The sequence below is a fragment of the Dendrobates tinctorius genome, unplaced genomic scaffold (genome assembly GCF_039654945.1).
Source record: "Dendrobates tinctorius isolate UK_male_01 unplaced genomic scaffold, ASM3965494v1 ptg000127l, whole genome shotgun sequence".
NCBI lineage: Eukaryota > Metazoa > Chordata > Amphibia > Anura > Dendrobatidae > Dendrobates > Dendrobates tinctorius.
Genome location: NW_027361795.1, coordinates 11,949,887 through 11,976,114, shown reverse-complemented (window position 1 = coordinate 11,976,114; position 26,228 = coordinate 11,949,887). Strand labels below are relative to the sequence as shown.

At 45.7% G+C, this 26,228-nt stretch overlaps 1 protein-coding gene across 1 annotated transcript in view; it reads left to right on the top strand.

The window, feature by feature from the left end:
* LOC141047472 (GPI ethanolamine phosphate transferase 2-like) overlaps window positions 1-26,228 on the top strand; it is a 98,653-nt gene that overhangs the window by 10,204 nt on the left and 62,221 nt on the right. Inside the window, exons 3-4 of the mRNA XM_073542583.1 lie at window positions 219-407; window positions 18,916-19,057. Of these exons, the coding sequence (XP_073398684.1) occupies window positions 219-407; window positions 18,916-19,057 (331 nt within the window). The remainder of the gene's footprint in view (window positions 1-218; window positions 408-18,915; window positions 19,058-26,228) is intronic.

Sequence of the window (26,228 nt, the reverse complement as noted above, 5' to 3'; positions counted from 1 at the left end):
TTTTATCTGAAACACCACAGCATTTCAGAATAAAAAATACCTGACTGCAATAACTCAGCCAGTATCTGAGTCATGCCATCCTCTTGAATGGCTTGTTGATCTGCTAAACATAACTATTTTCATGTATGTGGTTTGTGTTTTTTTCACATGCCTATCTCAACTTTAATTATAAATAGTGTTTTATTTGTATATTGCTTCTATACATCAATATTTTTCAGGTTGATGATAATGTCACCAGACATTTACATGATGTTTTAAAGAGGAATGACTGGGAAATGCTTATTCTTCACTATCTGGATTTAGATCACATTGGGCATTTAACTGGCCCACATAGCCATTTGATTGGCCCAAAGCTTTATGAAATGGATCTTGTCTTGAAAAAGATTCACTCGTCATTGCTTTCAAAGGTATGAAGCTTCTGTTACTTTCTTTTACAGTACATTGTTTTTATATTTAATTTTTTAAAGATTTCAAAACATTAATTACTTTGGGGTATTTCTCAAACATCCTAAAGTATAAATAAATGTGTTAATTATAACAGGTTCATACTTGTTTTGCCTGTACACTAATATTCCAAGAAATGACACAAAAATAAATCTTAGTTATTATTGGGATAGTAGAAGTGGCCTGTACTCTACTGTTTTTATGCTAGCAATATTAAGGCTATGTGCACATGATGCGGCGTTTTTTTTCCACGCTGAAATAGTCCAGAAATGAAATGGCATCCTTATGCAAGGTAATTCAATGACAATCCTAAACTGTTGTGCACATGATAAGTTTCCCTCCATATTTGCAATGCTTTTTTTTTCTTCAGCATGTCAATTCTTTTTGTGTTTCTGCACCCATTGACTTCAATTGGGTCAGTCAAATACTCAGCAAAAACGCAGGTATAAAAAAGTTTGCGGATTTGCTGAGTTTTTGTTTCTCATTTTACCGGCTTTCTATGGTGTTTCCCACGCTCTCATCTGTGTGACAGCGTGGGAAACACCTGCACCGTAGTTCTTATTGGCGGTAACGCTACCACTGACTGGTAAGACCGTCGGTCACAGCGCTGCGGGATCTTGCTGTCAGATGTCAACGTGACCCTGCAGCTGTGACTGCGACCCGCGGTAACGCTGACTCTGTCAGAGCGCTGCGGGATCATGCAGTCAGATGTCAGCGTAATCCCGCAGCTGTAACTGTGACCCACAGGCGTGGGCTGATGTGACTACTGCTCTCATCGGGCTACGTCTGCTGTCACTGATAACAGTGACAGCAGGTGCCGCTAATGGGAGACGTAGTCTCATCTGCCAGCGCCTGTGCTCACAGTTAAAAAAAAAAAAAAAAGTAGTAAAATTACATACATAGTCAAATAAAAAAGCAGTATACTCACATTAACGCCCAATCCCTAATGCCTTCGTCTCCTAGAAATAATGTAAAATAATAAACCAACATATACTCACCTGTCCGCCGTAGTCCAGGTAATTCAGAGTGTCCCACGGCGATCTCACGTGTAGAACAGTCACATCGGGAGATGCTACTGCTCTTCCCAGCCACCGGCTTTACACTGCAGGAGCGATTACCTCCTGTCAGTGTATCACTAAGCTGCTGTGAGAGTTCACCAGAGTTAATCAGCTCTGGTGTTCTCACTTAGGGCACCGCTGCGTGAGAACTTTCCCACGCAGTGCTGGTGCCATAAGGGAGATCACCGGAGCTAGTCAGCTGATGAACTCCATTGAACTCTCTCACGGCAGCACAGTGATACACTGCGGGAGCGATTACCTCCTGTCAGGGTATAGCCGGCTGTCTTTGAGAGCAGTCACATCACTGATGTGACTGCTCTCAAAGTGATCTGGATCGTCGTGGGACATTATGGATTATCTTCTCTGCGGACAGGTAAGGAATATTGTGGTTTATTATTTTATTTTCTCCTTCGCCTCATTGGGGGACACAGACCATGGGTGTTATGCTGCTGCCACCTGGAGGCTGACACTAAGAAAGTTAGATCTTCCTCTGCAGTATACACCCTCAAGCTGGCTCCCAGAGAACCATTTCTTGCTTAGTGTCTGTAGGAGGCATACGGGTCAGGTCTTCAGACCAAAAACTCTTTATTATTTTATTATTACATTTTTACATTTGTGATTTTACTTTTTCCTCGGATGAAGGGGCGACGGATCCTTTCAAGGCTCCGATCTCCCCGAACCATTAACAGGTGAACACGGGGAATGTCGCCTCCCCGTATCCTCTCCTGCGACGTGGGATGCCATGTCTGGGCTGATTTTTTAGGGGCGACGGGTCCCTTAAAGGGCACCGATCTCCCAAAACCCTTATCGGACGAGCACGTGGAGTGTTGCCTCCATGTATCCTCTTCCGCAGCCAGGAATAATGCCGGACATTCATCCCTGTCCCATACTAGAGGATTTAACTCCTTGAATGTACGGCGGCCCCTTTTTTGGCATCTGAGCAGCCCCCACTTCACCACCTCTGTTAAAGCGGATGGTACAAGAGGCAGACGGTCCCTCTTCTCCTAACGATTAAAGGGATCGTGGATTGAGGGGGTGTTCCTGCACCGTCCACTCCTAATTACATCTCCTGACCTGCATGAAGAATCCAAATCCTGGCAGGGTCGGTGAAGAAGCTGCAGCAGTAAGTGGCTGGGTCAAGGGTAGCAAAGGGGGGCCCAAGTCCTGTGTCCGTCCGTGGTTAACAGCGCAAAATTTGTTCTCCGACATCAATCCAGGCTAGGCCGCAATCCGGACCTCATCCCTGGGTGCCCCAAGCTGCGTCCGCGGTCCGCCGGGTGCGCTCAGACTGGTGCCGGACATTTCCTCTCCGGCGTCAGCCCAGGCACGGCCACTTGGAGTGTTCCGGCTGGCGTCAAAGATTTACTCCCCGGCGTCGGCCAAGGCTAGGCCACACTTCGGATCTTGATTTGGGAGTGTCACTATGCTCTTCCTCCGCCCGCCGGGTGCGTTCCGGCCAGCGCCAAAAATTTACTCCCTGGCGTCGGCCCAAGCTAGGCCGCAATCTTCAAGCTCCACCCACCGGCTTTTTGGCGCGACGGCAGCTCCACCCACTTCACTGGCGCTTCTCGTTCAGAACAAGAAGTGCCCTCAGATACTCTCTGCGGCCAACTTGCTCCCTGGCGGCAGCCCTGCATGTGATCCTCTACAGGGACACTGTAACCGGCTATCGGCGGCAGCTTCCTCACACTATAACCGGCAACCATCTTTTCTCCAGCAAGGGAGCGCAGACCACCGTGGAGGACTGTCGGGGACGCAGGACCTGGATAAGAACTGAGCTGCAGTACACATATTGGCCCTTCAGCTGCACTAATTTCCTGGCAATCTCATCTATTAAGCCATATTAGCAGGGAGACATCGGGGTACACCATGTCATTCTCTGCTGGGACCCCACCCCTGGTCTAGGGGGTATGATTCTCGCTTTGGGTGCGAGAGGTCCCGGGTTCAGATCCCGGACGACGCCCTTTAGACATCGATAAAGGCTAACTAAACACATGCAGTGTTTTTAACCTCATGTACCACCTGCCACACGGCGTCGCCCCGAGGACAGATTTCACCACTCTATGATTTAAAATGCGCTCAGGAGCCCCCCCGCCGCTACCGACCCCAGTGTACCTAGTCCCGCTAAGTGGGCTTCGTCACTGTCGCAATCTATGGCTTCACTGGCCAAAGTGATTGAATCCCTTCAAGACCCCTCCACGGGTTGGGGCATTTGTCTGCCTGAGTTAGAGGGTTCCCCTGCTACGAGGGAACCGTCGGCCAGCAGGGACCGTTCTCAGTCACAAAATACCCAGACGTCTAGGTACGTCTCCCGAGCCCTCTCGCACCTCGGTATCTGTGAGTTCCATTTCTCACTCCCCCTCACCAGGGGCTCGTAGCTATCAAAACCCTCAGTACGAGTCGGTCATGTCTCTAGACACCGGATTCTTTCCTTGGGGCCGCCAACTGAACTTTGAAGGTTGACAACGTTTCTGTCTCCGCTCGATGTCCTTCATCCAAACGTCCTCATAGGGTGTCTGGGAATATGTTGGGGACATAGTTCACCGACATTAGGAACGGTCAGATAAACGCTTCACAGGGCAAAAGCTCCATAGGACGGGATATCCTTTCTCTCCGAATTTAAGGAAGGACTGGGCTGGCTCCCTTCTGGTGAATCCTCACGTATCTCGTCTGGCGTCCAAAACCCTCTTTTCCTTGCCAGATGGATCCTCGATTAAAAATCCCACGGATCGTCAAAATAGACAATCCTTGCTCGTTCTGTTTCGAAACCTCAGGGTCTCCTGGGCGGATACTCTGACCAAATCTTTTGAGGACAGCATTACTTCCCGGTGACAGCAGATCTAGCCAATCAGATCGCGCTGGCCGGGGATTATTTTGTGCACGCCCCTCTGGATATGGCTAACTGCGAATCTGTCAGCGGCAAATGCCATCACGATCTGAAGGTCACTGTGGCTTAGAGAAAAGGGAAAGCGGACTCCGCCTCCAAAAAGTCGTTCACATCTCTTCCTTGCCAGAGCGGGCATTTATTTGATGAGAAGCCGGATCAGCTTATCTTGACGCTACGGGAGGGAAGAACAAACTTCTTCCCTAACAAAGGATTAGGCGTCCCTTTCAGTATCAACAACAAAATTGAGTTTTCATTTTGTCCCTCAACACGGTGGATTGTGCGGAGTGCGTTCGTATCACTTGTGATACTCTTTCTCGCCTGAGCTGGCTAATCAATTTAAGCAAGTCTTCCCCCGTTCCAGGCCAGTGGATATCTTTTTTAGGGATGACTCTTGGACTCCTCCCATGGGTTGGTGACTCTTTCTCGAGATAGGCTCCTAGCCCTTGCCACTCATCCCCTCATTACATCCGATTTGCCATGAGGGTACTGGGAAAAATGGTGGAAGCAATGGAAGCGGTCTCCTTACTCAGTTTCATCTTTGCCCAGCTGCATCTCTGTCCCCTGCAGCAAGCTCATCTGGCAGCCTGGGACAGAAACCTGTTCTCCCTCGACTGCCACTGCTGCTTGCCCCTATGGGTCAGACAGGCTCTCAGGTGGTGGACATTGAGGTCATCTCTCAACCAGAGGAAATCCTTTCTTCCTGTTTCATGGCTAGCGGTGAATTCCGATGCCAGTCTTTCAGCTGGGGAGCAATCTTCCGTCACCACACTGCTCAGGGATACCAGTCATCTCGGAAGTTGAGCCTCCTTATCAATGTCCTAGAGATCCAAGCGTTCCGTCTAGCCCGGCAGCAGTTCCATTATCTCCTGGCGGGTCACCATACGAATTCAGTTGGACAACGCCACAGCTGTGGCATACATCAACTATCAAGGGGGGTACCCGCAGCAGGGTGGCCATGTGCGAGGTAGCCCACATTCTCCGATGGGCAGAGAAAAACCACTCAGTAATCCCAGCAGTGCATATCCCAAGCATGAGAAATTGGACGTAGGTTTTTTTTCTAACCGTCAAAGTCTTGCCTTGGGACAAAGGGAGTGTCATCTGGAGGTCTTTCGTCAGATCTGTATTCGTTTAAGGACTCAGTTGTGGTTCTGATGGCTTAAAGATTGTACACCAAGATATTCTATTTCAGAGCACGTCTCGGGATCCCAAGACCATTGAGGTGGATGCACGGGTCTCTCCGTGGCATCAGTTTCATCTTCCGTATGTGTTTTCCCCCGCCTTATATACTCACGACGGTCATCAGGAAGATCAAGGTGGAATGGACTCCAGTTATCCTAGTCGCCCCAGTTTGGCCACGCTGGGCATGGTATGCAGAGTTGGTGCAGTTCGTTGCTGATGTCTGTTGTGACTGCTGGATAGTCCAGTTTTGCCCTGCCAATGTCCGATTTGTCATGAGATCTCAGGGGCTATCTCAAGCTGGGCTCTCTCATCAGGGGTTTCCCACCATGATTAGCGCCTGGCAGCCTGCATCAGCTAATATCTATCACCACACCTGATAACCATTTTTGCATGGTACAGGGACTATGGATGTTCTCGGTCTTCTTTGCTCCCTCCATTTTGGCAATTTTTTCTTTTTTTAGACTGCCCTGGAATCAGGCTTGGCGATCAGCTCTCTCAAAGGCCAGAGCTTGGCCTTATCAGTTTTATTCCAGCGCAGGATTGCTTCCAATCTGCGAGTGAGGACTATTCCCTCCAGGGGGTCTCCCATGTGGTACGCCCTATAGAATGCCGTCAGAGGCCTGGGGCCCTTATTTTGATCCTGGGCGCTCTTCAGGCGCTTTTTCGAACCGTTGCAGGACATCTCGTTGCCAGTTCTGTCTTGTAAAGTAGCCTTTCTTGTCGCGGTGACGTCACAGGGTCGTCTATCAGGCAAGTCTCGGAACTGGTAACACTATCCTGTCGATTTACATTCCTGGTTTCCACCAGGACAAGGCGGCCATCGAACCGTCTCCATTCTTTTTTGTTCACGGTGGTCTAGTCTGTCCACCTTAATGATAAGGTCATTGTCCTTCTCTCCTTTTGTCCAGCGTCAGTACATTGGGAAGGATGAATTCTTCTTTTCCTGGATGTAGTGAAGGCTCTCAGGAAGAGCATCTAAAAGAAGGCGCTCTTCAGTAAGTCGGACGCTCTATTCATTCTTCCTGAGGTTCTCAGGCATGGTTTAGCCCCTTCAGGGCCACAAGAGCCAATGCATTCGCTCAGCTATTCAGAAGACTGCTTTGAGACATCCCATGGTCTGTGTCCCCCAATGAGGCGAAGGAGAAATAGGGATTTTTGTGTACTCACCGTAAAATCCTTTTCTCCGTGCCTATCATTGGGGGACACAGCACCCAACCTGATTAATGGCTTTGTGCTTGTTCAGTAATTTGACATGTTATACTCTTATATGTTGTTAATGATCTCCTACTGCTTTTGCACTGAACTGGTTCTCTGGGAGCCAGCATGAGGGTGTATACTGCAGGGGAGGAGCTAACTTTCTTTGTAATACTTAGTGGCAGCCTCCTGGTGGCAGCAGCATAACACCCATGGTCTGTGTCTCCCAAAGATAGGCTCGGAGAAAAGGATTTTGCGGTGAGTACACAAAAATACCAATTTTTTTGCAGATGGCGTTGGTGGATTAGGAGTTTGGTAAGTGGTTTAATTAAGATTATTAAAGGAGTCTTTGTCATTATTTCAAATTAAGGACTATATTCTGGGGTTACTAATGGATAGGTGTCTTATAGACGCATCTCCATTACTAACCTGTGGGCTTGATGTCACCTTACAATACAAAGGTGACATCAAACCCACAAATATGAACCCCACTTGCCACTGCTACAGGGCAAGTGAGAAGAGCGAAGATAAGCACCAGATTTGGCACATCTTTTAGATGCGCCTTTTCTGGGGCGGCTGTTTTTAGTCTGGAAGGAGCCAATATCTATGGCCCCTTCCTAGACTATTAATATCAACCCATAGCTGTTTGCCTAGCCCTTGCTGGTTAGATTTTATAAGGTTCCCTATGTCAGTTTTTTTCTGGGGTCCCCCAGTAAACTAGTCAGTAAAGTCTAAGCAAACTACTGTGATGTGATATTAATAGCTTGGGAACCTTTATGGCTATGGACTCATTCCCAGAATTTTAACAACAGCCCTCAGCCATCAGCTTTCCTTCTGCTGATTATTAAAATTACACAGGAGCTCCCACAATTTTTTGTTCATTTTTTTTTCTTTAGTTGCTGTCTGGTTACAGCCTATGTACGTTCGTTCTGTTAATGCTCCTACATAGGCTGGTGACAATGACAATGTGTGTTTGTGTTTACTTCTCGGGTTAGTAATGAGGGTGTCGGGCTGACACCTTTTCATTACTAAACCTAGAGCTAGGTGTCAATGACAGCTGCTGACACCAAGCCCTGATCCCATTATTCTGATGCTACTGCATCAGCATGAAAAAGATGGTGTTGAACCAAGAAATTACATCACAAAACTTTTTTTTAAATATCTATTTAGCTCAAAAAACCATTCATTACTGTACAAAAACGCGGGAAAAAACGCAATATAAACGTGCGTTTTCTCTGCAGCGTTTTTCCTGCCAAGAGATGCAGAAACCTTGAAGAAATTTCTGCAAGCAAATACTCAACGTTCGCACATAGCTTAATTCTGTACCTTAATCAAAAATATTTTAGTAGAGAGTTTCAGTACGTATTTAAAGTACAAGTAACTCACTAAGTCAGAAAGACTACCTTCCTTTCACCAGTTTGAGCATGTTAAAATGACCACATCATGGAATAATGGCTTCAGAGCTGAGTAAATAAATTTTCTGATTTCATAATTCCGAAACAAAGATTAGTGGTCTTATTAATACTCGAGCTTTCATCGCAAAATAGCCAGTGTGATGTGAAGAGGCAGTACAGCAGAGCTGAGGGCCTTGGGAGGAGAGCTTGATAGAAGTGTTTGTAATGAGACAAAGCTCAGTGAGAAGAGCAGACTTTCCACTATCAGTCTCATACAGGAGATCTCACTGCAGAGGTATGTGTGATTACAAAGTTGGGGTTTTGAAAAGATGAGTGTCATTGCATACATATTTCGTCTCACAGCAGCCTGTGTGTGGATCGGGGGGGTGTACAGCAGTGTTGAGCTTATATCTCATAACAAACAATTCTGCAGCTGTAGCTCTCCTCACATAGTGCTGTCAGCTCAACTATACAGCTTCACCGCTATGCCATGAGTTGAAAGTTTAACAAGCGTTAGTAGTCACACTCATCTCTGCTCTACTCTCTACAGCTTGTAATCACACATAACTCTGCAGTGATATCAATGAGAGCTCTAAGCTGTTTGTGCGGGTGTGCCCTTTTCCATACTGTATGATGCTGCCTGCTTATGGTTAGTGATGGGTGAACCCAAATGGTAAAGTTCGGGGTCCGTGCATGGACACCGAACGCGCACTTCTCCCGGAAATCTGTGTTACTGTTCGGGTTCAGCAGCCCGAACAAAGCTTGCTGAAAGGCAAACCAAGGCAATTCAAGTATTGACATGGCTGTGATTGCCTGACGTAGTATATGTGAGTTAAAAAAAAAAGCCAAAGTGTGTCCCCTCTCTTTTTTTTGATAACCCAAGAGAGTTATCTTGGTTAGTAGTCCCATCAACCAGACTCCAGTGACCGGAGGTAAACTTTTTACCTACAATCACAGCTGCGGGCTCACACTGTCATTTAACACCGTGGGAACCGCGGCTCTCTGACTGGCAGTAATGATTTTTCTGCTGATCAGAAGCAGTATTTGCCACACTGTCATTCACGTGGTGGCGTGAAAAGCACTAGATGGTCAGGCCCCCGCATTCAAGTGAATGGGGTCCCAAACATCCAGAGATCAACCCATCTCTAGTACTGTGACGGGAGTATTCTCCAGAGCAAGGAGGGACAACAGGCCTGGGAATAATCCAACAGATTTATTGACCAAAAAACAGGAACAACACGAAGGTAATTTGCAGAGTCCCAAAATAAGTCCACAGGAAACTGATTCGGGGGCACCTCCCGACAATCCTTGTGCCAGATCACAAAACCATAGTCCTTTAAGAGTCCCAGAAATCCACCACGATCACACAGAGGCCGAAGCTTCCTCAGACAGTCTCATCCTTCTCTTTTAGCATCCAACTCACATCTGATCTTAAAGCAAGAATGTATTGTCAGGGCTCCTGGGATCAGTCCATCTGAAGGGGGGTAGGGGTCACACCTACTATTCAATGGTTTGGTCCATCAGAAGATTCTAGAAATGTAAGGGCTCCACTTAGTCTACAGGATGTGTATTGTAGGTTATCTTCTGCTTAGGAAAACAATAGCCAAAGTTCCACTAGCTGTTGACACAAGCCTAAATTAGATTATGGTCCAGGTACATCACAAGACATTGCAAAGTATTGGGGGAAGGAGACATGGTTAATTTACAGCAAATGAATCAGAGGAAAGTTAAATGACCTATTATACAAAATACAGGACAGGGCAAGACTACAAATCATGACAATCCCTTCCCCTCCTAATTTGTGTACGTACTAGGGACCTCTACAGGTCACTGGTTAAGTACACACAGGCATGGCGTAACTTACATGTGGCTTCATGCAGCCACGAATTGGCATCGTAGCTTTCCCACATCATTGCCCAGGAGAACAGCTGCAGGCAGACCACCCATCACCCCAACCAAACATCGCCTGACCCCAAAACCAAAGTTCAGATCCACAGTGGCTGTGGGAATAGTCCTCCATTGTCCACCAGCCAGTTCAATGACAATTCCAGGTCCTCTATGGATTGCCTCAGGCCGAACCACTCGGGGATCAGCCAGCGTGAGGAAAGCCCCTGAGTCACAAAATCCAACAAGTCTTTGTCCATCCAGCACGACCTCCTGCAAGTGCTTACCTCGATGAGCTGAAGTCGTCATAGCTGCGGGTCGCACACCATAAACTCCTAGTGGTGCAACATGGGTGGGTGAGGCACTAGGCCAGTCCTCACTTAGTGGTGACACGTCTTCCTCCATGGCACTTGGCTGTACATAATTAATAATATGATTGGGTACAGGATCAATCCTCATTTGAACAGCTGGGCAGGAGGCTTGCAGATGCCCAGGCTGCCCACATCGATAGCATCTGTGCTGTGTCTCACTCCATCCAATGCGTCCTCTTGGGCGAGGAGTAAGGGAACCTGCCGGTCGGCTCCCACCTGAAGGTGCTGTAGGGGTTTGAGGACGATTCCTCCATGAGCTGGCTGGACATGAGGCCTGCAGATGCCCCGGATGCCCACAACCATAACACCTGCGCTCTGCTACTTCCTCTCCTCGTCGTATTCCAGAAAACGCAGTGGAAGCAACAGGAGGCACATTAACACAGGTATCAACACGAGGTGGTGGCTCAGAGGAACGGGGAACAATGGGGACAGAAGAACTGGGGGCCACCGGTGTTGTGGAGCTGGTAGGCCTCTCTCCATCCTCCAACAGAACTCTCCACCGAGGCTTGATGGTGAGAGCCTCATCAGCGAGAGATGCAGCTTCTTCCACTGTAGCAGGTTTCCTCTCACGCACCCATTCCCTGATCTCAGCGGGGCACTGGGCAAAAAATTGTTCTTTTAGGATAACCTGGAGACAGGTGTTCCAGGTTAAGGCCTCCTCTGCCTCCAGCCAGCGATTACATATTTGTTTGAGTCTGTGGGCATACATCTTGAAAGACACTTCCTCATTACAGGCTAAAGTACGAAACTGGGTCCTGTAAGTGTCTGGGGTCACAGCATAATGTTCTAGAACAGTCCGTTTAATCTCTGCATACTCACAGTTCCACCGAGGGTCCATAGCTCTATAGGCTGCGGCAGCTCCACCCTCTAAGAGCCCCACAAGATGTCGGACGCGCTCCCTTTCCGGGACTTCCATTAATCGACACTGATGCTCAAAGTCCAGGAAGAAGCCCTCAATGTCACCGGAAGCCTCATTAAACGGCTTGAAGTCTTTGCGGGACACTCTGGGGAGTTCCCTCATGGGGGATGCTGTGGGTACAGTCTGTCTGGAGCTTCTCGCTGCCTCCAAAGCGATCTCCCTCTCCAGCATTGCCCTCTCCTCCATCCTTCGCTGCCTCTCCTTGGCTGTGCGCATGACCTCCCTCTTATCTTCTATGGTAGCCTCTTCTCCCAGTAAGGCCATCTCCTCCTCGTACCACACAACCCACTGACTTTTTTGGGTATTTACCTCCGACTGCCGCCTTTCCTCTCTTTGCTGTGAGGATCCTTCCACAGCATCATCTTGCAGGCGAACTGCTTCCAAAGCTTCAATCAGCTGCTCCTTGGAGAGTCCCTTGCAGCTGACTCCCAGTTCACGGGCCTTTGTTTGTAGGTTCTTTGCAGTCCAGTTCTTGTACTCTGAGGCTCTGGTTCCAGAAGTTGATGGGCCGTTGTCCTCCATTTCTTCTGCTCTGATCCCACCGCTGCCAACCAGTTTGTGACGGGAGTATTCTCCAGAGCAAGGAGGGACAACAGGCCTGGGAATAATCCAACAGATTTATTGACCAAAAAACAGGAACAACACGAAGGTAATTTGCAGAGTCCCAAAATAAGTCCACAGGAAACTGATTCGGGGGCACCTCCCGACAATCCTTGTGCCAGATCACAAAACCATAGTCCTTTAAGAGTCCCAGAAATCCACCACGATCACACAGAGGCCGAAGCTTCCTCAGACAGCCTCATCCTTCTCTTTTAGCATCCAACTCACATCTGATCTTAAAGCAAGAATGTATTGTCAGGGCTCCTGGGATCAGTCCATCTGAAGGGGGGTAGGGGTCACACCTACTATTCAATGGTTTGGTCCATCAGAAGATTCTAGAAATGTAAGGGCTCCACTTAGTCTACAGGATGTGTATTGTAGGTTATCTTCTGCTTAGGAAAACAATAGCCAAAGTTCCACTAGCTGTTGACACAAGCCTAAATTAGATTATGGTCCAGGTACATCACAAGACATTGCAAAGTATTGGGGGAAGGAGACATGGTTAATTTACAGCAAATGAATCAGAGGAAAGTTAAATGACCTATTATACAAAATACAGGACAGGGCAAGACTACAAATCATGACAAGTACCTATTCATTCTTCACCAGCCAATAGTATAAAAATCTGTGAGGTACAAGTGGAGTCAGTATCATCACTGAACCCTTAGATAAATTCATTGGGGAATGTAGTTTGTAAAACCGGGTCATATATGAGGGGTTCTGCTGTTCTGCACCTCAGGGGCTCTGCTAATGTGACATGACACCCTCAACCATTCCTGCAAAATCTGAATTCCAATATGGCGGTTATTCTCTTCTAAGCTTTGCACTGTGCCTCAAAAGTATTATATTTTTTGGACTATAAGACGCACCTAGGTTTCAGAGAAGGAAAAAAGAAAATAAAATTAAACAGAAAATGTGGTCATTATGCACTGTTATGAGGGGGAGTTGCTCGTGACACTGCATGGGTATGCATGGGCCCCATCCCCATCCAGGTATACATGGCCCCACATCCTGGTATTCATGGCCCCCATCATGATGCGCACATAAAAAACCCCAAAAACTTACCTTCCCTCCTCTCACTCACAACGTTCTGATGCCGGCAGCTGTCTGCTGTTCATGACGTCACTGCCATGTGCCCTCACATTACGAGATCAGCTACCAGAATATTCACTGCTCCCCACGCCCGGGATTATGGACGTGGAGAGCAGTAAATATTAATTTTTTTTTAATAGCAGGCACACTGTTAGCCGGAGCTGACGGGCGATCATGTGGGCCCGCTATTAAAGAGAATGAATATTCACAACTCTCCACTCCCATTTAGATGAGCGCATAAATTAGACGTGTGCTGTCTGATTTTTGATCAGATAGTACCTGGCCAGCACACTGACCTATACTATTCAGTAAAGATGTTCAGGTCAGACAGTGAGAAAAAAATTGCAGCATGCACTATTCTCTAAAAAGTCTTGACTAAAGATCACCCATTCCAGTCTACGAGTGCGTGAAGAGAAAATTGTATCCCACGCAGAAAATCCTTGTGGTATTTTATTTTTACTTATAAATTTCTAATGTAAACCTAGAAAACTACTGGATCATGTACAATTTTTAATTTTAGACTTATGAAAACAGATGGCACATGGATGCAAAAAACGGACACGTGCCTGGCAGACGGATGAAAGTCATGAAAGACTTTTGTAAGAAACTCAGATGATTTTTCATAAGCTTGTCTGCCGCTGGCCTTAAAGTATATTCACACTCTGTCTAATTGATTATGCTTAACGCAATCTATGCGATTTTGATTTATGGCAGACCTGGAGGCCAGTTTTACGTCTCCAGTTGACATAGCAAATATCGTTTCCCTACAGTCATGCTGCGGAGAGAAAACGGAGTGACACAAGATGTGATGTCCCTCTGTCCAACATCTTATATGCTGGTTGCCATTGAATGCAGCATAAGGAATTAATTTACACAGTGCAAAGTGTGACAAACCACAGTTTCTGCTGCTGTGTCTATACTAACTTCGGGGAGTGAGTCCTGCTTGAGAGTGTCCTTGATCATGATGCCCCTCTTTTTCTTGTCCTAGTGGAAACTGGCATGTTCTAGTAGTAAGTGAGAAGGCATTGCAGTGAGAGGAAACTGCTAAACAGGCAAATTTCATTGTCTATTTGCCATGGTTTAGTGGCAGAAAAATGCTATGTGTGAGGACTTAATTTTATGCTGTGCTCCTTTTTGTGTTCCTCATATGAGCAAGGCAGATTTTTATTCCCTGGGATTATCAGTGATGTATGACTTTGAGGAACTGATTTATAAAATGTATGTGCACAATTTCAGAAAAATCTGAGACCAGTGGCTTTCAAAAGTTTTTAAAAGGAAGTAGGTGCAGTTGAAAATAACGCTGGGCTCAGCTGCACCCTCAGAGATTGAGATCATTATGATCCTGACCATACATTTTAGACATTGTTCACATCAGTGTTTTTCATTTTTGTAGTTTTAGCCCACCATAGGAAAATATCAACAAAAATGGTGACAGTGCTGGATCTAATTCTGTCAGCCCAAAAGACCACATTGACTAAAATGGTGTTGGGTGTCTGTCAGTGTTCATACTTTCACAATGTCAAATAGCTTAACCCCTTAACAACCGCCGATACGCATTAAAACAGCGGCCACTAAGTGTACTTAGTTCCTTATTGCCGTTTTAAAATGACGATTGGGAATAAAGCTGTAGCGTCCCACAGAGTCGAAAAATCTCCGGGGTTTCGGCTTCTGTAGATAGCCGAGACCCCAGAGAACAACATCAGGGACGGATTTTCGGTGTCCGGTCACGTGATTGCTGTTATTCAGTGAATAACGGTAATCGCAAAAAAAAAATATGTGTCGGCTGTTGCAATGATTTATCTCTCTTCTGACATGATATACATGTCAGAGAGAAATTATGCTGTCACGACAATGGAAAAATATCATGTATGATTTTCCCTATTATCACACCTTCCGGAACATTCCAGAATCTTCTATTCACATGCTGAACTCTGCTATACCAGTGGTGAGGGTTTGACCCCCCCTTTCCCTCTCCCTGCCTGTCAGCAACTGCAGCTGTGTGTTCTTCTAGCTCTGTAACCTGAAACTACAGTGCACGCACTCCTTCCTGTCCTCCCTCAGGAATGTCTTAATTAGCAGGGAGAATTTCCTTTGTCTCTTCTCCCCATGTGCGGGCTTCTCATACCCTATAATTAGAAGCTAATCATTTCTACATAACTTGACGGCAGTTTACAATAGAAAAATGAAAATTACATATTGGGACGTACTTCGATAGAGCTTCCCTACAGTGGTTTTTGCTAAGCTATAGCGCCGATAGAACCCGAGAAATGGATTTCTCCTGAACAGAGTGGAATAGCTAGTCCGAGTTTGGACTCATTAGAAAGCCAATTTAAAAATAAGATGAATGATGGTTCTGCCGATATTCTGCTAGGTTCTCAAGCCCAGTTATGATCGTTATAAGTTTTCAGAACCAAATCTGTAACTCTGATCTAGAAGAAGGGTGCCAGTAAAACAACCTCTTCAGTGATGTCACAAGCCCAGAAGTATAAGTTACTTTCCCTCAGACCAGTCTCATTCTTGCCTGGGAAATTGCTGCAACCAGACCTTCAGATGCATTGTGACGTCTGTCCCCTCGCTCCAGCATGGTTGCCTGAGATGATCTAAGCAACATGTGAGTGTTTTTCTTCTTTAACCCTGTTTTATTTGTAATTGCTTTGTACATAATTTAATTGTCTCATTTTGTAAAATCTTTTTATACCTTCTGCAAACACTGCCTACCTTTTTTGGAGTAAAATATAAAATTATTAGTCTCGGATGTTCATGCGCTATAACGAATTCATACATGCCTGAAGTTGATTGTGCTACTAATTTGGGTTGGCTTCGGACCCTCTTTATTAATTTAAATATTGATAGATTAATCGGAATTGGTGTCGGCGAAGTGTGTTCTGGGGCTAGGTGGGCACCGCTGGCAGTGCCTGAACGGGTTTTATAAGCTGATTGTTTGGCTGCGGCCAGAGCATTTATAATTCCCTCGCTGTAGCGAGCCTAATAGCCAGTGCACAACAAGTGGCCCGACCGTCACTAATTTTCCTAGGTGCAGTTCCCTGACTGACCTGAGGGTAAAGGGGGTGCCAGAGAGCTGCAAGTTCCAAAGCGGAACCAAAAGTGGGATATACATAAATCCCGATAGTTTGCAACTCATTTTTGGCAGCGGTGGGATAACTAAAATAAGCCCCCATGCGGTACATTGATAGGTCAAGACTATCTTGCTGTTTTCATCACATTGTTGCAGTGGTGGGATAACTAAGATAAGCCCCCCTGCGCATGTGATAGCCGTGTGCTGGCCAAAGGTCATAACCCCCTATCCATGACAGATGCCCCCAAGAACCCACGGTACCTCCCCGGGCCTGGCGCCATCTTCCTGGAAAAAAAAAGAAAAAAGGTGGGTGCATGCGCCGATCTGCCGTCCGGTACTCGGCAACAATGGGAGATTTTTCCTGTTGGTTCCTTTTATTCATTGGGACAGTGATCAAAATAAAAAAAAAATAGTAAATAAAATGTTACCCCCTTAGTTAAAAATGATAAAATATTTTTTATATTCTTTGCAGTCGGGGTTGGGGATAGGGTGGTTTTAGCATAAGCATGACGATATGACGGCTAGTATTAAGCGCAAGTACTCGCTACTCGAATTTGCATCGGGTGTTCGGCTTTGCAGAGAGTAGCAAGGATCTGCGCATGTTTTTATGGGGGGAGGGTCGAACAGCCATGAAACATGCTGGGCAGGGACTCGAGCATGTCACTCAGGCACCCGCGATATTGGGTGCATACCCGAGCACCTGATGCAAACTGGAGTAGTGAGCACTTGCTCAACACTAATGACGACCTAATGTTATTAAATACTGTGTTGTACTTGTGGGTTCAAAATGCTCACTATGCTACTGAATACAATCCTTGAGAGGTGTAGTTTCCAAAATGAGGTCACTTGTGGGGGATTTTCACTGTTTAGGCACATCAGAGGCTCTGCAAACGCGACATGGCATCCGCTAATTGTTCCAGCAAATTTTGCATACAAAAAGTCAAATGGCGCTCCTACCCTTCCGAGTCCTGCTGTGCGCCTAAACAGTGGTTTTCCCCCACATAAGGGGTATCGGCATGCACAGGAGAAATTGCACAACAAAATTTTTTTAACCTGGTACCCTTGTGATAATAAAAATATTTGTCTAAATTATTTTTTTTTGTGAAAAATGTTCATTTTTTTCCACATTGCAAAAATTCCCTTGAACCACCTGAAGGGTTAATAGACTTCTTGAATGTGATTTTGAGCACCTTGAGGGGTTAATTTGGGGTACTTTCTGTCATATAGACCCCTCAAAGTCAATTCAAATGTGCTGTGGTTCCTAAAAAAAAAAAAAAATGGTTTTGTAAATTTTGTTGGAAAAATGAGAAGTTACCGGTCAACTCTTTCCTAACCCTTATAACTTTCTAACAAAAAAAAGTTTTTTCAAAAATGATGCTGATGTAAAGTAGACATGTGGGAAATGATGTTTATTAACTATTTGCTCTAACATAACTCTCTGATTTAAGGGCATAAAAGCTAAAATTTTGAAAAATGCTAAGATTTCAACTTTTTCTTTTTACAAATTTTGAGTTTTTTCACAAATGAGCGCAAGTTATATAGAATAAATTTTATAACTATCATTACGTACAGTATGTCATGAAAAAACATTCAGAATCAGTTGGATCCGTTGAAGCGTTTCAGCGTTATTAACTCGTAAGGTGACGGTGGTCAGAATTGTAAAATTTGGCCTTGTCATGAAGGAAAAAATTACCTCGGTCATTAAAGGGGTTGTCCGGGCTTTTCACATAATCTCAGTGCATATCTGGGCTGCAGAATGCTGACAATAAGTAATTTACCTTCTGTGGCCAGTTTGCAGGGTTTGCTAGATATCATCTCTTGCTTGTAAGAAAAACGTCCAGGGGGGGTGTGTTCTGGCATTGAAATGAGAACTGGTCGTTTCCTCCTCACTAGTTTCACTTTCCATAGATCACTGTTCAGCGTGTGTCTTGGGGAGGAGCAGCTGGGTGGTCCTGCTCTCTGCACTGAGGCTGCTAGAGGGGGAGGATTTGTTACTGTGTGAGGAGGGCTTGTTCATGTGGTCGGGGAGGGCCTGTTGCTATGGAGGGTGGGGTTGTTGCTATAGAGGGCATGTTTTTAGTAGAGTAGGAGGAAACGATCAGTTCTCATTTCAATGCCAGAACACACCCCCCCTTGGATGTTTTTCTTACAAGCAAGAGATGATATCTAGCAAACCCTGCAAACTGGCCACAGAAGGTAAATTACTTATTGTCAGCATTCTGCAGCCCAGATATGCACTGAGAGCAACCCCTTTAAGGGGCTAATAGCCAAATATTTCTAATAGAATCTGCAAAAGCACCTTAAACATAGGTGTGAATACATGCTTATTGCTACATAAGGTGTGGCTTTATGTTTTAACAGAGCAACCCCTTTATGTGCTATATGATGGAATATTTAAAAAAAAAACCTACAATACTTGGCAGCCCTTTCCAGGCCCTCTCCAGCATCACAGGATCACATTTGTGATCTGCGGAATTCCGCAGTTCTTCGTTGGGAGCGGAGGTCGCTTTCTGAACAAAATCAGGCTAGAGAGCATCTTTCTGAGTTTCAGTGGCTTATATTGATAACATTTAGAAAGTGACCTCCACTCAACACATTAGGCACTGTGTTATTCGGCAAGTTACAAATGTGGTCCCATAACACAAGAGTGGTGCTGGAAGTAGAAATACATTCTGCATACTCATAATAGAGGAGAAAATAAAAAAATCACCAAAGTGCTTTTTCTATATGCTGTCAGTTCTTGTGTGCCTTTTTTGTGGTACTCAGCATGTATGGATATAAAATTCAACATTCCATATTGATTTTTTTTCCCTACAGGATGAAGATCCATTGTTCCCAAGTTTAATTGTTGTCTGTGGTGATCATGGGATGTCAGAGGCAGGAAGTCATGGAGGATCATCTGATGAGGAAGTGCAGACCCCGCTCTTGTTAATTAGTTCTGCGTTTCAAAACAAAGCAGGTACAGCATTGCTGGAAAAACATTAGAATGATGTAGTTGTGCACTAGTCATGGCAATTTTGTGTATAACCTACATATGTTGGATCTTTCTTCCTTCCATGTGATGGTTTCTGTAACTGGACGTTTTCTATCAGTGCTTGCTGAATTGGTGAGTGTCTTGTCACTCTTGTGATGTCAGAACTAGTGATGAGCAAGCTCAGATAAGGTGTTATCCAAGCACGCTCGTGTCCTAATCGAGTATTTTCGGCATGCTCAAAAAAAAATGTTCGAGTCACTGCGGTTGCAAGTCTCGCGGTTTGTTAGGCAATTCCTGCATGTGTTGCGGCTGTCGAACAGCTGCAAGACATGCAGCCGCGGCGACTTGAGCATTTTTTTCGAGCACGCGGAAAATACTCGATTAGGACACAAGCGTGCTCGGTTAACACCTTATCCGAGCACGCTCATCACTAGTCATAACGCTTCTGCTAGTTCTTACTCCACACTCACAGCATTCATCTCATGCACAGGCTATGGCTTCATTCACATATCAGTTTTTTTCTCTGTTTTCATCATTGTTTCTAAGCAAATATTGTGAGTGGAACCTGTGAGAAAAAAAATACTCTACTTAAAGTGTCCTCAATGTCTTGTTAGTCATGCACCTTGCATCACTAGCATGTTTATCTCAAGCAAAACGTCCCAGTATTTAGTGCAAAAATCAGTTTTTATACTTTGATTGCCCTACATACCTTCTGCTTCAGTCATAGGAGTGGGGACCTCTAGCTTTTCAGTCACGGTCGATAAAATTCTCTACACCCATCGTATTATTATTCCTTCCCGTCACTGCTTCCTACGGAATGCCCCAGCATGGCGAGCTGTTAGACAGGCGTGCATAGCATGTACATTCACAAACTGTCATGTTGCCACTGACGCTCAGCAGCTGAGTCATTGCGCAAGCGCGGGATCTGCTGGGAGATTGTGGTGTGATGTAGGGAGCAGTGAAGGGAAGTACTAATAATATGATGGCTGTGGGGAATTTAAAAGACATTTGACTGACTGTGACTGAAAAGCTAGAAATCCCCACCCCTACGACTGAAGCAGAAGGTATGTGGTGCATTCATCACAGTATAAAAAGTGATTTCTACACTAAATACTGGGACGTTTTGCTTGAGACAAACATGTAAGTGATGCAGTGTGAATGACTAACAAGACATCGGGGGCAGTTTAATAGCAATAAAGGATAAACAAAAAAAAAAAGCCCCACTGCCCACCTTAAATTGGAGACCCTGCGACGTCATCATGACCCATTGTCAACATCCGGGTCACCAAGCTGCCATACAGCTCAATCAGCTGAAAAAAAAAGTATAGCTCTCAGAATAAAGCGATGCAAAAACAATTATTTTTTTCTATAACATAGTTTTTATTGTGTAAAAGCACCAAAACATAAAAAAAACTGTGTAAATGTGGTAACGTCATAATCGTACTGACTCGAATAAAGCTACCCTATCAATTTTAGCACACGTGGAACAACATAACCCTCCCCCCCCCCAAAAAAAAAAAAAAAAATCTGAATTGCTGGTTTTTGATCATTCTACCTCTCAAAAATCGGAATAGAAAGCGATCAAAAAATGTTATGTGCTCAAAAATGGTACCAATAAAAACGTCAACTCGTCCCACAAAAAAGAAGCCCTCACATGACTCTGTCGGCTGTAATATGGAAAAATTATAGCTCTCAAAATATGGCGAGGTGAAAACTATTTTTTGCAATAAAAAGTGTCTTTTAGTGTGTGACAGCAGCCAAGCATAAAAATTCTATATAAATCTGGTATCGCTGTAATTGCACCGACCTAAAGAATACAGTAAAACAAAAAAAGAGCATGAGCAGCACCTCCAAAAATCATACGTTGATTTAATGCCGCTAGGCAAAAATTTATATAACTGAACATGAGGGTCGTAGTTCTTAGTTTAACATTGTGATCAGACTGTATGAAGTCCACTGCCATGTCACGGCAAACCTCGTAGTGGGTCCTACCGCCCTAACGGAGCCCAGCCGTGCGCCGACCACCGCCACAGCGGCCATGCACCAGTAGGGCAGATGGCCTGGTGCCCCACAGCATCCATGCTGCAAGACTGAGTCCCCATGACTCCAGACCGCGCCACCCCACCAGCACAAAACCACAGCAACAATGGCCACCACACAGCACCCACACCAAATGAAAGGAGTACTTAAACTCACCTTCCTCCAGCTCTTCAGTGAGAGCAGAAATGGACTAGACCCCTTACTTTGCAGTCTCCTGCTAATTAAATTCACCTGTGCCAAATGGGAGGAGTGCTGGTCCTTTTTTCCTTTGGATGTGCACTCCTCCCATTTGGAACAGGTGATTTTAATTAGCAGGAGACTGCAAAGTAAGGGGTATAGCCCATTTTTGCTCACACTGAAGACCTTGATGGAGGTGAGTTTCATTGCTCCTTAGACTTGGTGTTGGTGCTGTGTGGTGGCCATTGTTGCTGTGGTTTTGTGCTGGTAGGGCGGCGCGGTCTGGAGTCATGGGGACTCTGTCTTGGAGCATGGGTGCTGTGAGACACCAGGCCATCTGCCCTGCTGGTGCATTGCCGCTGTGGCGGTGGGTGGTGCGCAGCTCCGCTCCGTGGGAGCGATGGGGACTCCTTTCATTGGGTGTTCGTGCTGTGTGGTGGCCGTTGTTGCTGTGGCTTTGTGCTGGTGGAGTGGCGTGGTCTGGAGACACCGGAACATCTGCTCTGCCAGTGCATGGCCGCTGTGGCGGTGGTCCGCGCTCGGCTCCGCTCCGTTAAGGCGTTAGGACCCACTGCGAGTTTTGCCGTGACGTGACAGTGGGCTTCATACAGTCTGATCAGAATTTTAAACTAAGAACCTCATGTTCAGTTATACAGCTCTGGCAAAAAATAAGAGACCACTGCAAAATTTTCAGTCTGTCTGATTTTTCTCTTTATAGGTATATTTTTGAGTAAAATGTAAATTGCTCTTTTATTCTGTAAACTACTGACAATGTGTCTTCGAATTTCCAAGCAATAAATTTTGTATTTATTTTCAGAAAATGAGAAATGGTCAAAATAACCAAAAAATGCAGTGCTTGCAGACCTCAGATAATGCTAAGAAAACAAGTTCATAATCATTTAGAAACAAGAATACTAATGTTTTAACTCAGGAAGAGTTCATGAATCAATATTTTGTGGAATAACCATGATTTATAATCACAGCGTTCATGTGTCTTGGCATGCTTTCCACCAGTCTTTCACACTGCTTTTGGGTGACCTTATGCCACTCCTGGTACAAAAAGTTAAGCCGTTCTTTGTTTGATAGCTTGTGACTATTCATCTTCCTCTTGATTACATTCCAGAGGTTTTCAATGGGGTTCAGGTCTGGAGATTGGGCTGGCCATGACTGGGATTTGATGTGATGGTCCTTCATCCACACATTGATTGACCTAGCTTTGTGGCATGGCGCATTGTCCTGGAAAAAACAGTCCTCAGATTTGGGGAACATTGCCTGAGCAGAAGGAATCATCTGTTTTTCCAGGATAACCTTGTATGCAGCTTGATTCATATGTCCTTCGCAAAGATTAACCTGCCCAATTCCAGTCTTGCTGAAGCATCCCCAGATCATCACCGATCCTCCACCAAATTTCACAGTGGGTGCAAGACACTGTGGCCTGAACACCTCTCCAGGTCTCCGTCTAACCATTAGATGACCAGATGTTGGGCAAAGCTGAAAATTAGACTCATCAGAGAAGATTACCTTACTACAGTCCTCTATGGTCCAATCCTTATGGTCTTTGGCAAACTTCAGCCTGGCTTTCCTTTGCTTCTCATTGATGAAAGGCTTTTTTCTAGCCTTACATGACTTGAGCCCTGCCTCTAGGAGCCTGTTACGAACTTTTCTTGCCATGCACTGCACCCCAGCTTCTATTTGCCATTCCTTTTGTAGGTCACTTGATGTCATCCTGTGGTTGCTGAGTGGTATTCAAATAAGATGACGTCATCCCGGTCAGTGGAGAGTGGTTTTCGCCCTCTGCCGGTCTGTAGCTTTGTTGTCCCCATATCTGCTGCTTGACCTTGTTGTAATGGACTGCCATCTTAAAAATTTTAAGGATGGAGGCAACATGAAGCTCACTGTATCCCTCTGCTAGTAAAGCCAGAATTGAGCCCTTCTTTTCCTCACTCAAGGCTTTTCTTTTGAACTCATTTGGCATGGTTAAAAGTTATTTTTTCATTCCTATTACTTTTGTGATATTACTAGCACTTGCTTTGCCATCCTGCTTGTCCTATTGTAAGAGGATTATGAACGCCACAGCAGGGTTTTTTTTTTATACTTTCCTTCGTTAAATAAGATTTGGTTCAGGTGATCGCCTAATCAGAAGCACATTAAGTAGAATGCGGTGTCCTCTGGTTGGAATTCAACTGACACTGGAATGGAATGGCTGTCAGACATGTAAAGAAGCTGATTTTTATAAAACTGTGCAGTGGTCTCTTAATTTTTGCCAGAGCTGTATATATTTTTGCCTGGCGGCATTAGATCATTGTAAGATTTTTGGAAGTGCTGTCCTCTCTCTTTTTTTCAGCACAAAGAATACAGTCATCTAATCGCTAACACCGCACGAGGAACGGTGTAAAAAATAAATGAAACCAATTCTTAACCTGCTGCTTTCTTGTTCATTCTGTAAGGTTCGGCTCACACTTATCCTGTGCTGGGCTCTTACATCAGGGATTCCGTGTAAATCTCTGAAATACGTGATTCAGACAGTTCCCAGGTAGAAGATTCCCTATAGCGAGGCAGATGGAGGCACTGAGGACGCCTTCTGACCAGTGATCCAGCAGTGTCCTTCTTTTTATTGGGAATGTATAAAAGTGCTGTCGGCCACAGTTTTCTGCACCTCTGAAAAAAAGGACATTGCTGAACAGAGGCCAGATTGAGTCCCGAATTACTCTGCTGCTCCATTCTAGTGAACGGATGCCTCAACGATTTCATATAAATCACGTCACTCGGATATTTAGATGGAAACCCCAAAGTATGTGCTCAGCGTAGCACACAGGATAAATGTGATCCCAAATGTTATGTAAAATGTTCCAAATAAAAGTTTCAACTCAATCCACAAAAAAAGCAAGTCCCCACTCAGGTCCGTTATCTGTTAGCAGAGATATAGGGGGCTTCCACATTACTGGTAGAACAAAGACTTTTCAATAAAATAAATGGCCCTCGCCTTCCCAAAAGAAGTTCAGCAAATTCTAAGCTCCCAAATCCAAATGCCCTCCTCCCTTTTTAGCCCCAGAGTGTGCCTAATCCACATTTAGCATCCAAATGTTTGGCATTTCTGTAGTGATGAGAGCTCGCCTAATTTACAGGTACACGAGCTGGGCACAACATACTGGTCACTACAACTTCAGTTTGCAATTTTCACTCATCAACATCCACTGCTGCTTGTTCCTGTAAAACTCCCATGGAGTCAAAATAGTCACATCACCTGTAGATAAATTTCCAAACAGGTATAATTTCCAACATGGGGTTACTTGAGGTGGGATTCCGCTCTTCTAGCACTTAGGGTCTCTGTATATGGAGTCTGCAAACTATTATAGAAAATTCTGCTCTCCAGCATGCCTCCTGTATAACAGTACTGCTTAGCCATTCGGCTAAGAGATTCTGGAGATGAGGAGCGCTATTTGCACTGTACTGTACAGCCACATATGGGGTATTTCTGTATTCAGCAGAAATTGTGGGACAATTTTTGGTGCCATTTTACCTATTTTCCTGTGTGAAAATGTAAAATCTGGGGCTAAAACAAAATTTTGGTGGTGAAATTGTAATTATTTCTCCTTCGCCTCATTGGGGGACATAGATACTGTGGGTGTATGCTTCTGCTGCTAGGAGGCTGACACTAAGTGAAAAAAAGAGGTTAGCTCCTCCTCCGTCGTATACATCCTCGCCCCTATTGCGGGCGGAACTCAGTTTTTTGCTTAGTGTCCATGGAGGCACACACGTCTGGTTTTGCTCCAGACTTTTTCTTTTTCTTTTTACTATGAAGATGAGACGGGCAACGGATCCTATTGAAAGGGTCTGATTTCCCCAAACCATCAACGGGTGAGCACGCTTTGAGTATCGTCTCCGCGTATCCTTTCCCGCACCGAGGGACATATCTGGGTCTTTTTCCCCAGACTTCTATTTTTTCTTTTTTATTTTATGAAGATAAGATAGGGGCAACGCATCCTATTGAAAGGATCCGATTTCCCCAAACCATCAACGGGCGAGCACGCGTTGAGTATCGTCTCAGCGTATCCTTTCCCGCACCGTGGGACATATCTGGGTCTTTTACCCCAGACTTCTATTTTTTCTTTTTTCCTTTATGAAGATAAGACAGGGGCAACGCATCCTATGGAAAGGATCCGATTTCCCCAAACCATCAACGGGCAAGCACGTGCGAGTATCCCTCCACGTATCCTCTCCCGCGACGTGGGACGTAATGCCGGATTTAGCCCTGTCCACCCCCAGGTATTGAAACCATGGGCTTGCACAGAGGCACAAGACTAGTCTGTGCGGCCCCCACTGCTCCACCAACCCTAGGTGGCGGTGCTGCATAGCGGCGGACGGTCCCTCTCCTCGCCCCTGCAGGGGGGGCGGAGTTAGGGTGCCTGCACCGTCCAGGAAATTACTCCATCCCCTCTACCTGGGGCGCTGGATCTGTAGCGGAGGTTATCGCAGGTTTGGAGGACTGGGGGTGGCCCTGCGGCAGCGTTCCGGGAGCTCCATTGAGAAGGCTCCAGGCGGAAGGTGGTGCTCACCTGGTCCAGCATTTCTTTACCTGGTCCAGCGCGGATGTCGGTTCATTGAGCGGCTAAGAGAAGGGCCGGCGGGACCGCCATGGTTGGGGGCCGCCAGCGCGCAGGCGGGCGGGCAGGGGTAGAAATTTAGCCCGCGGCATCAGCCGTGACTTGGCCGCGGGTAGAAGTCCCGCCCACAGCGTGATGTCATTTCCGGCGCCGCCCCCGTGGCTAGGGCGGACGCGAACAAATTGAGCCCCCGGTCTCATTACAGGGTAGACCGCGACCAGGAGAGGACACCGCGACCATTAATTTCCTGTGGGGCCAGTTTTGCACGAGCACAGAGTAAAAAATTATGTGAAACCTGTGACTCCGAACACGCCCAGGAGCCCTCCCCTGCGACC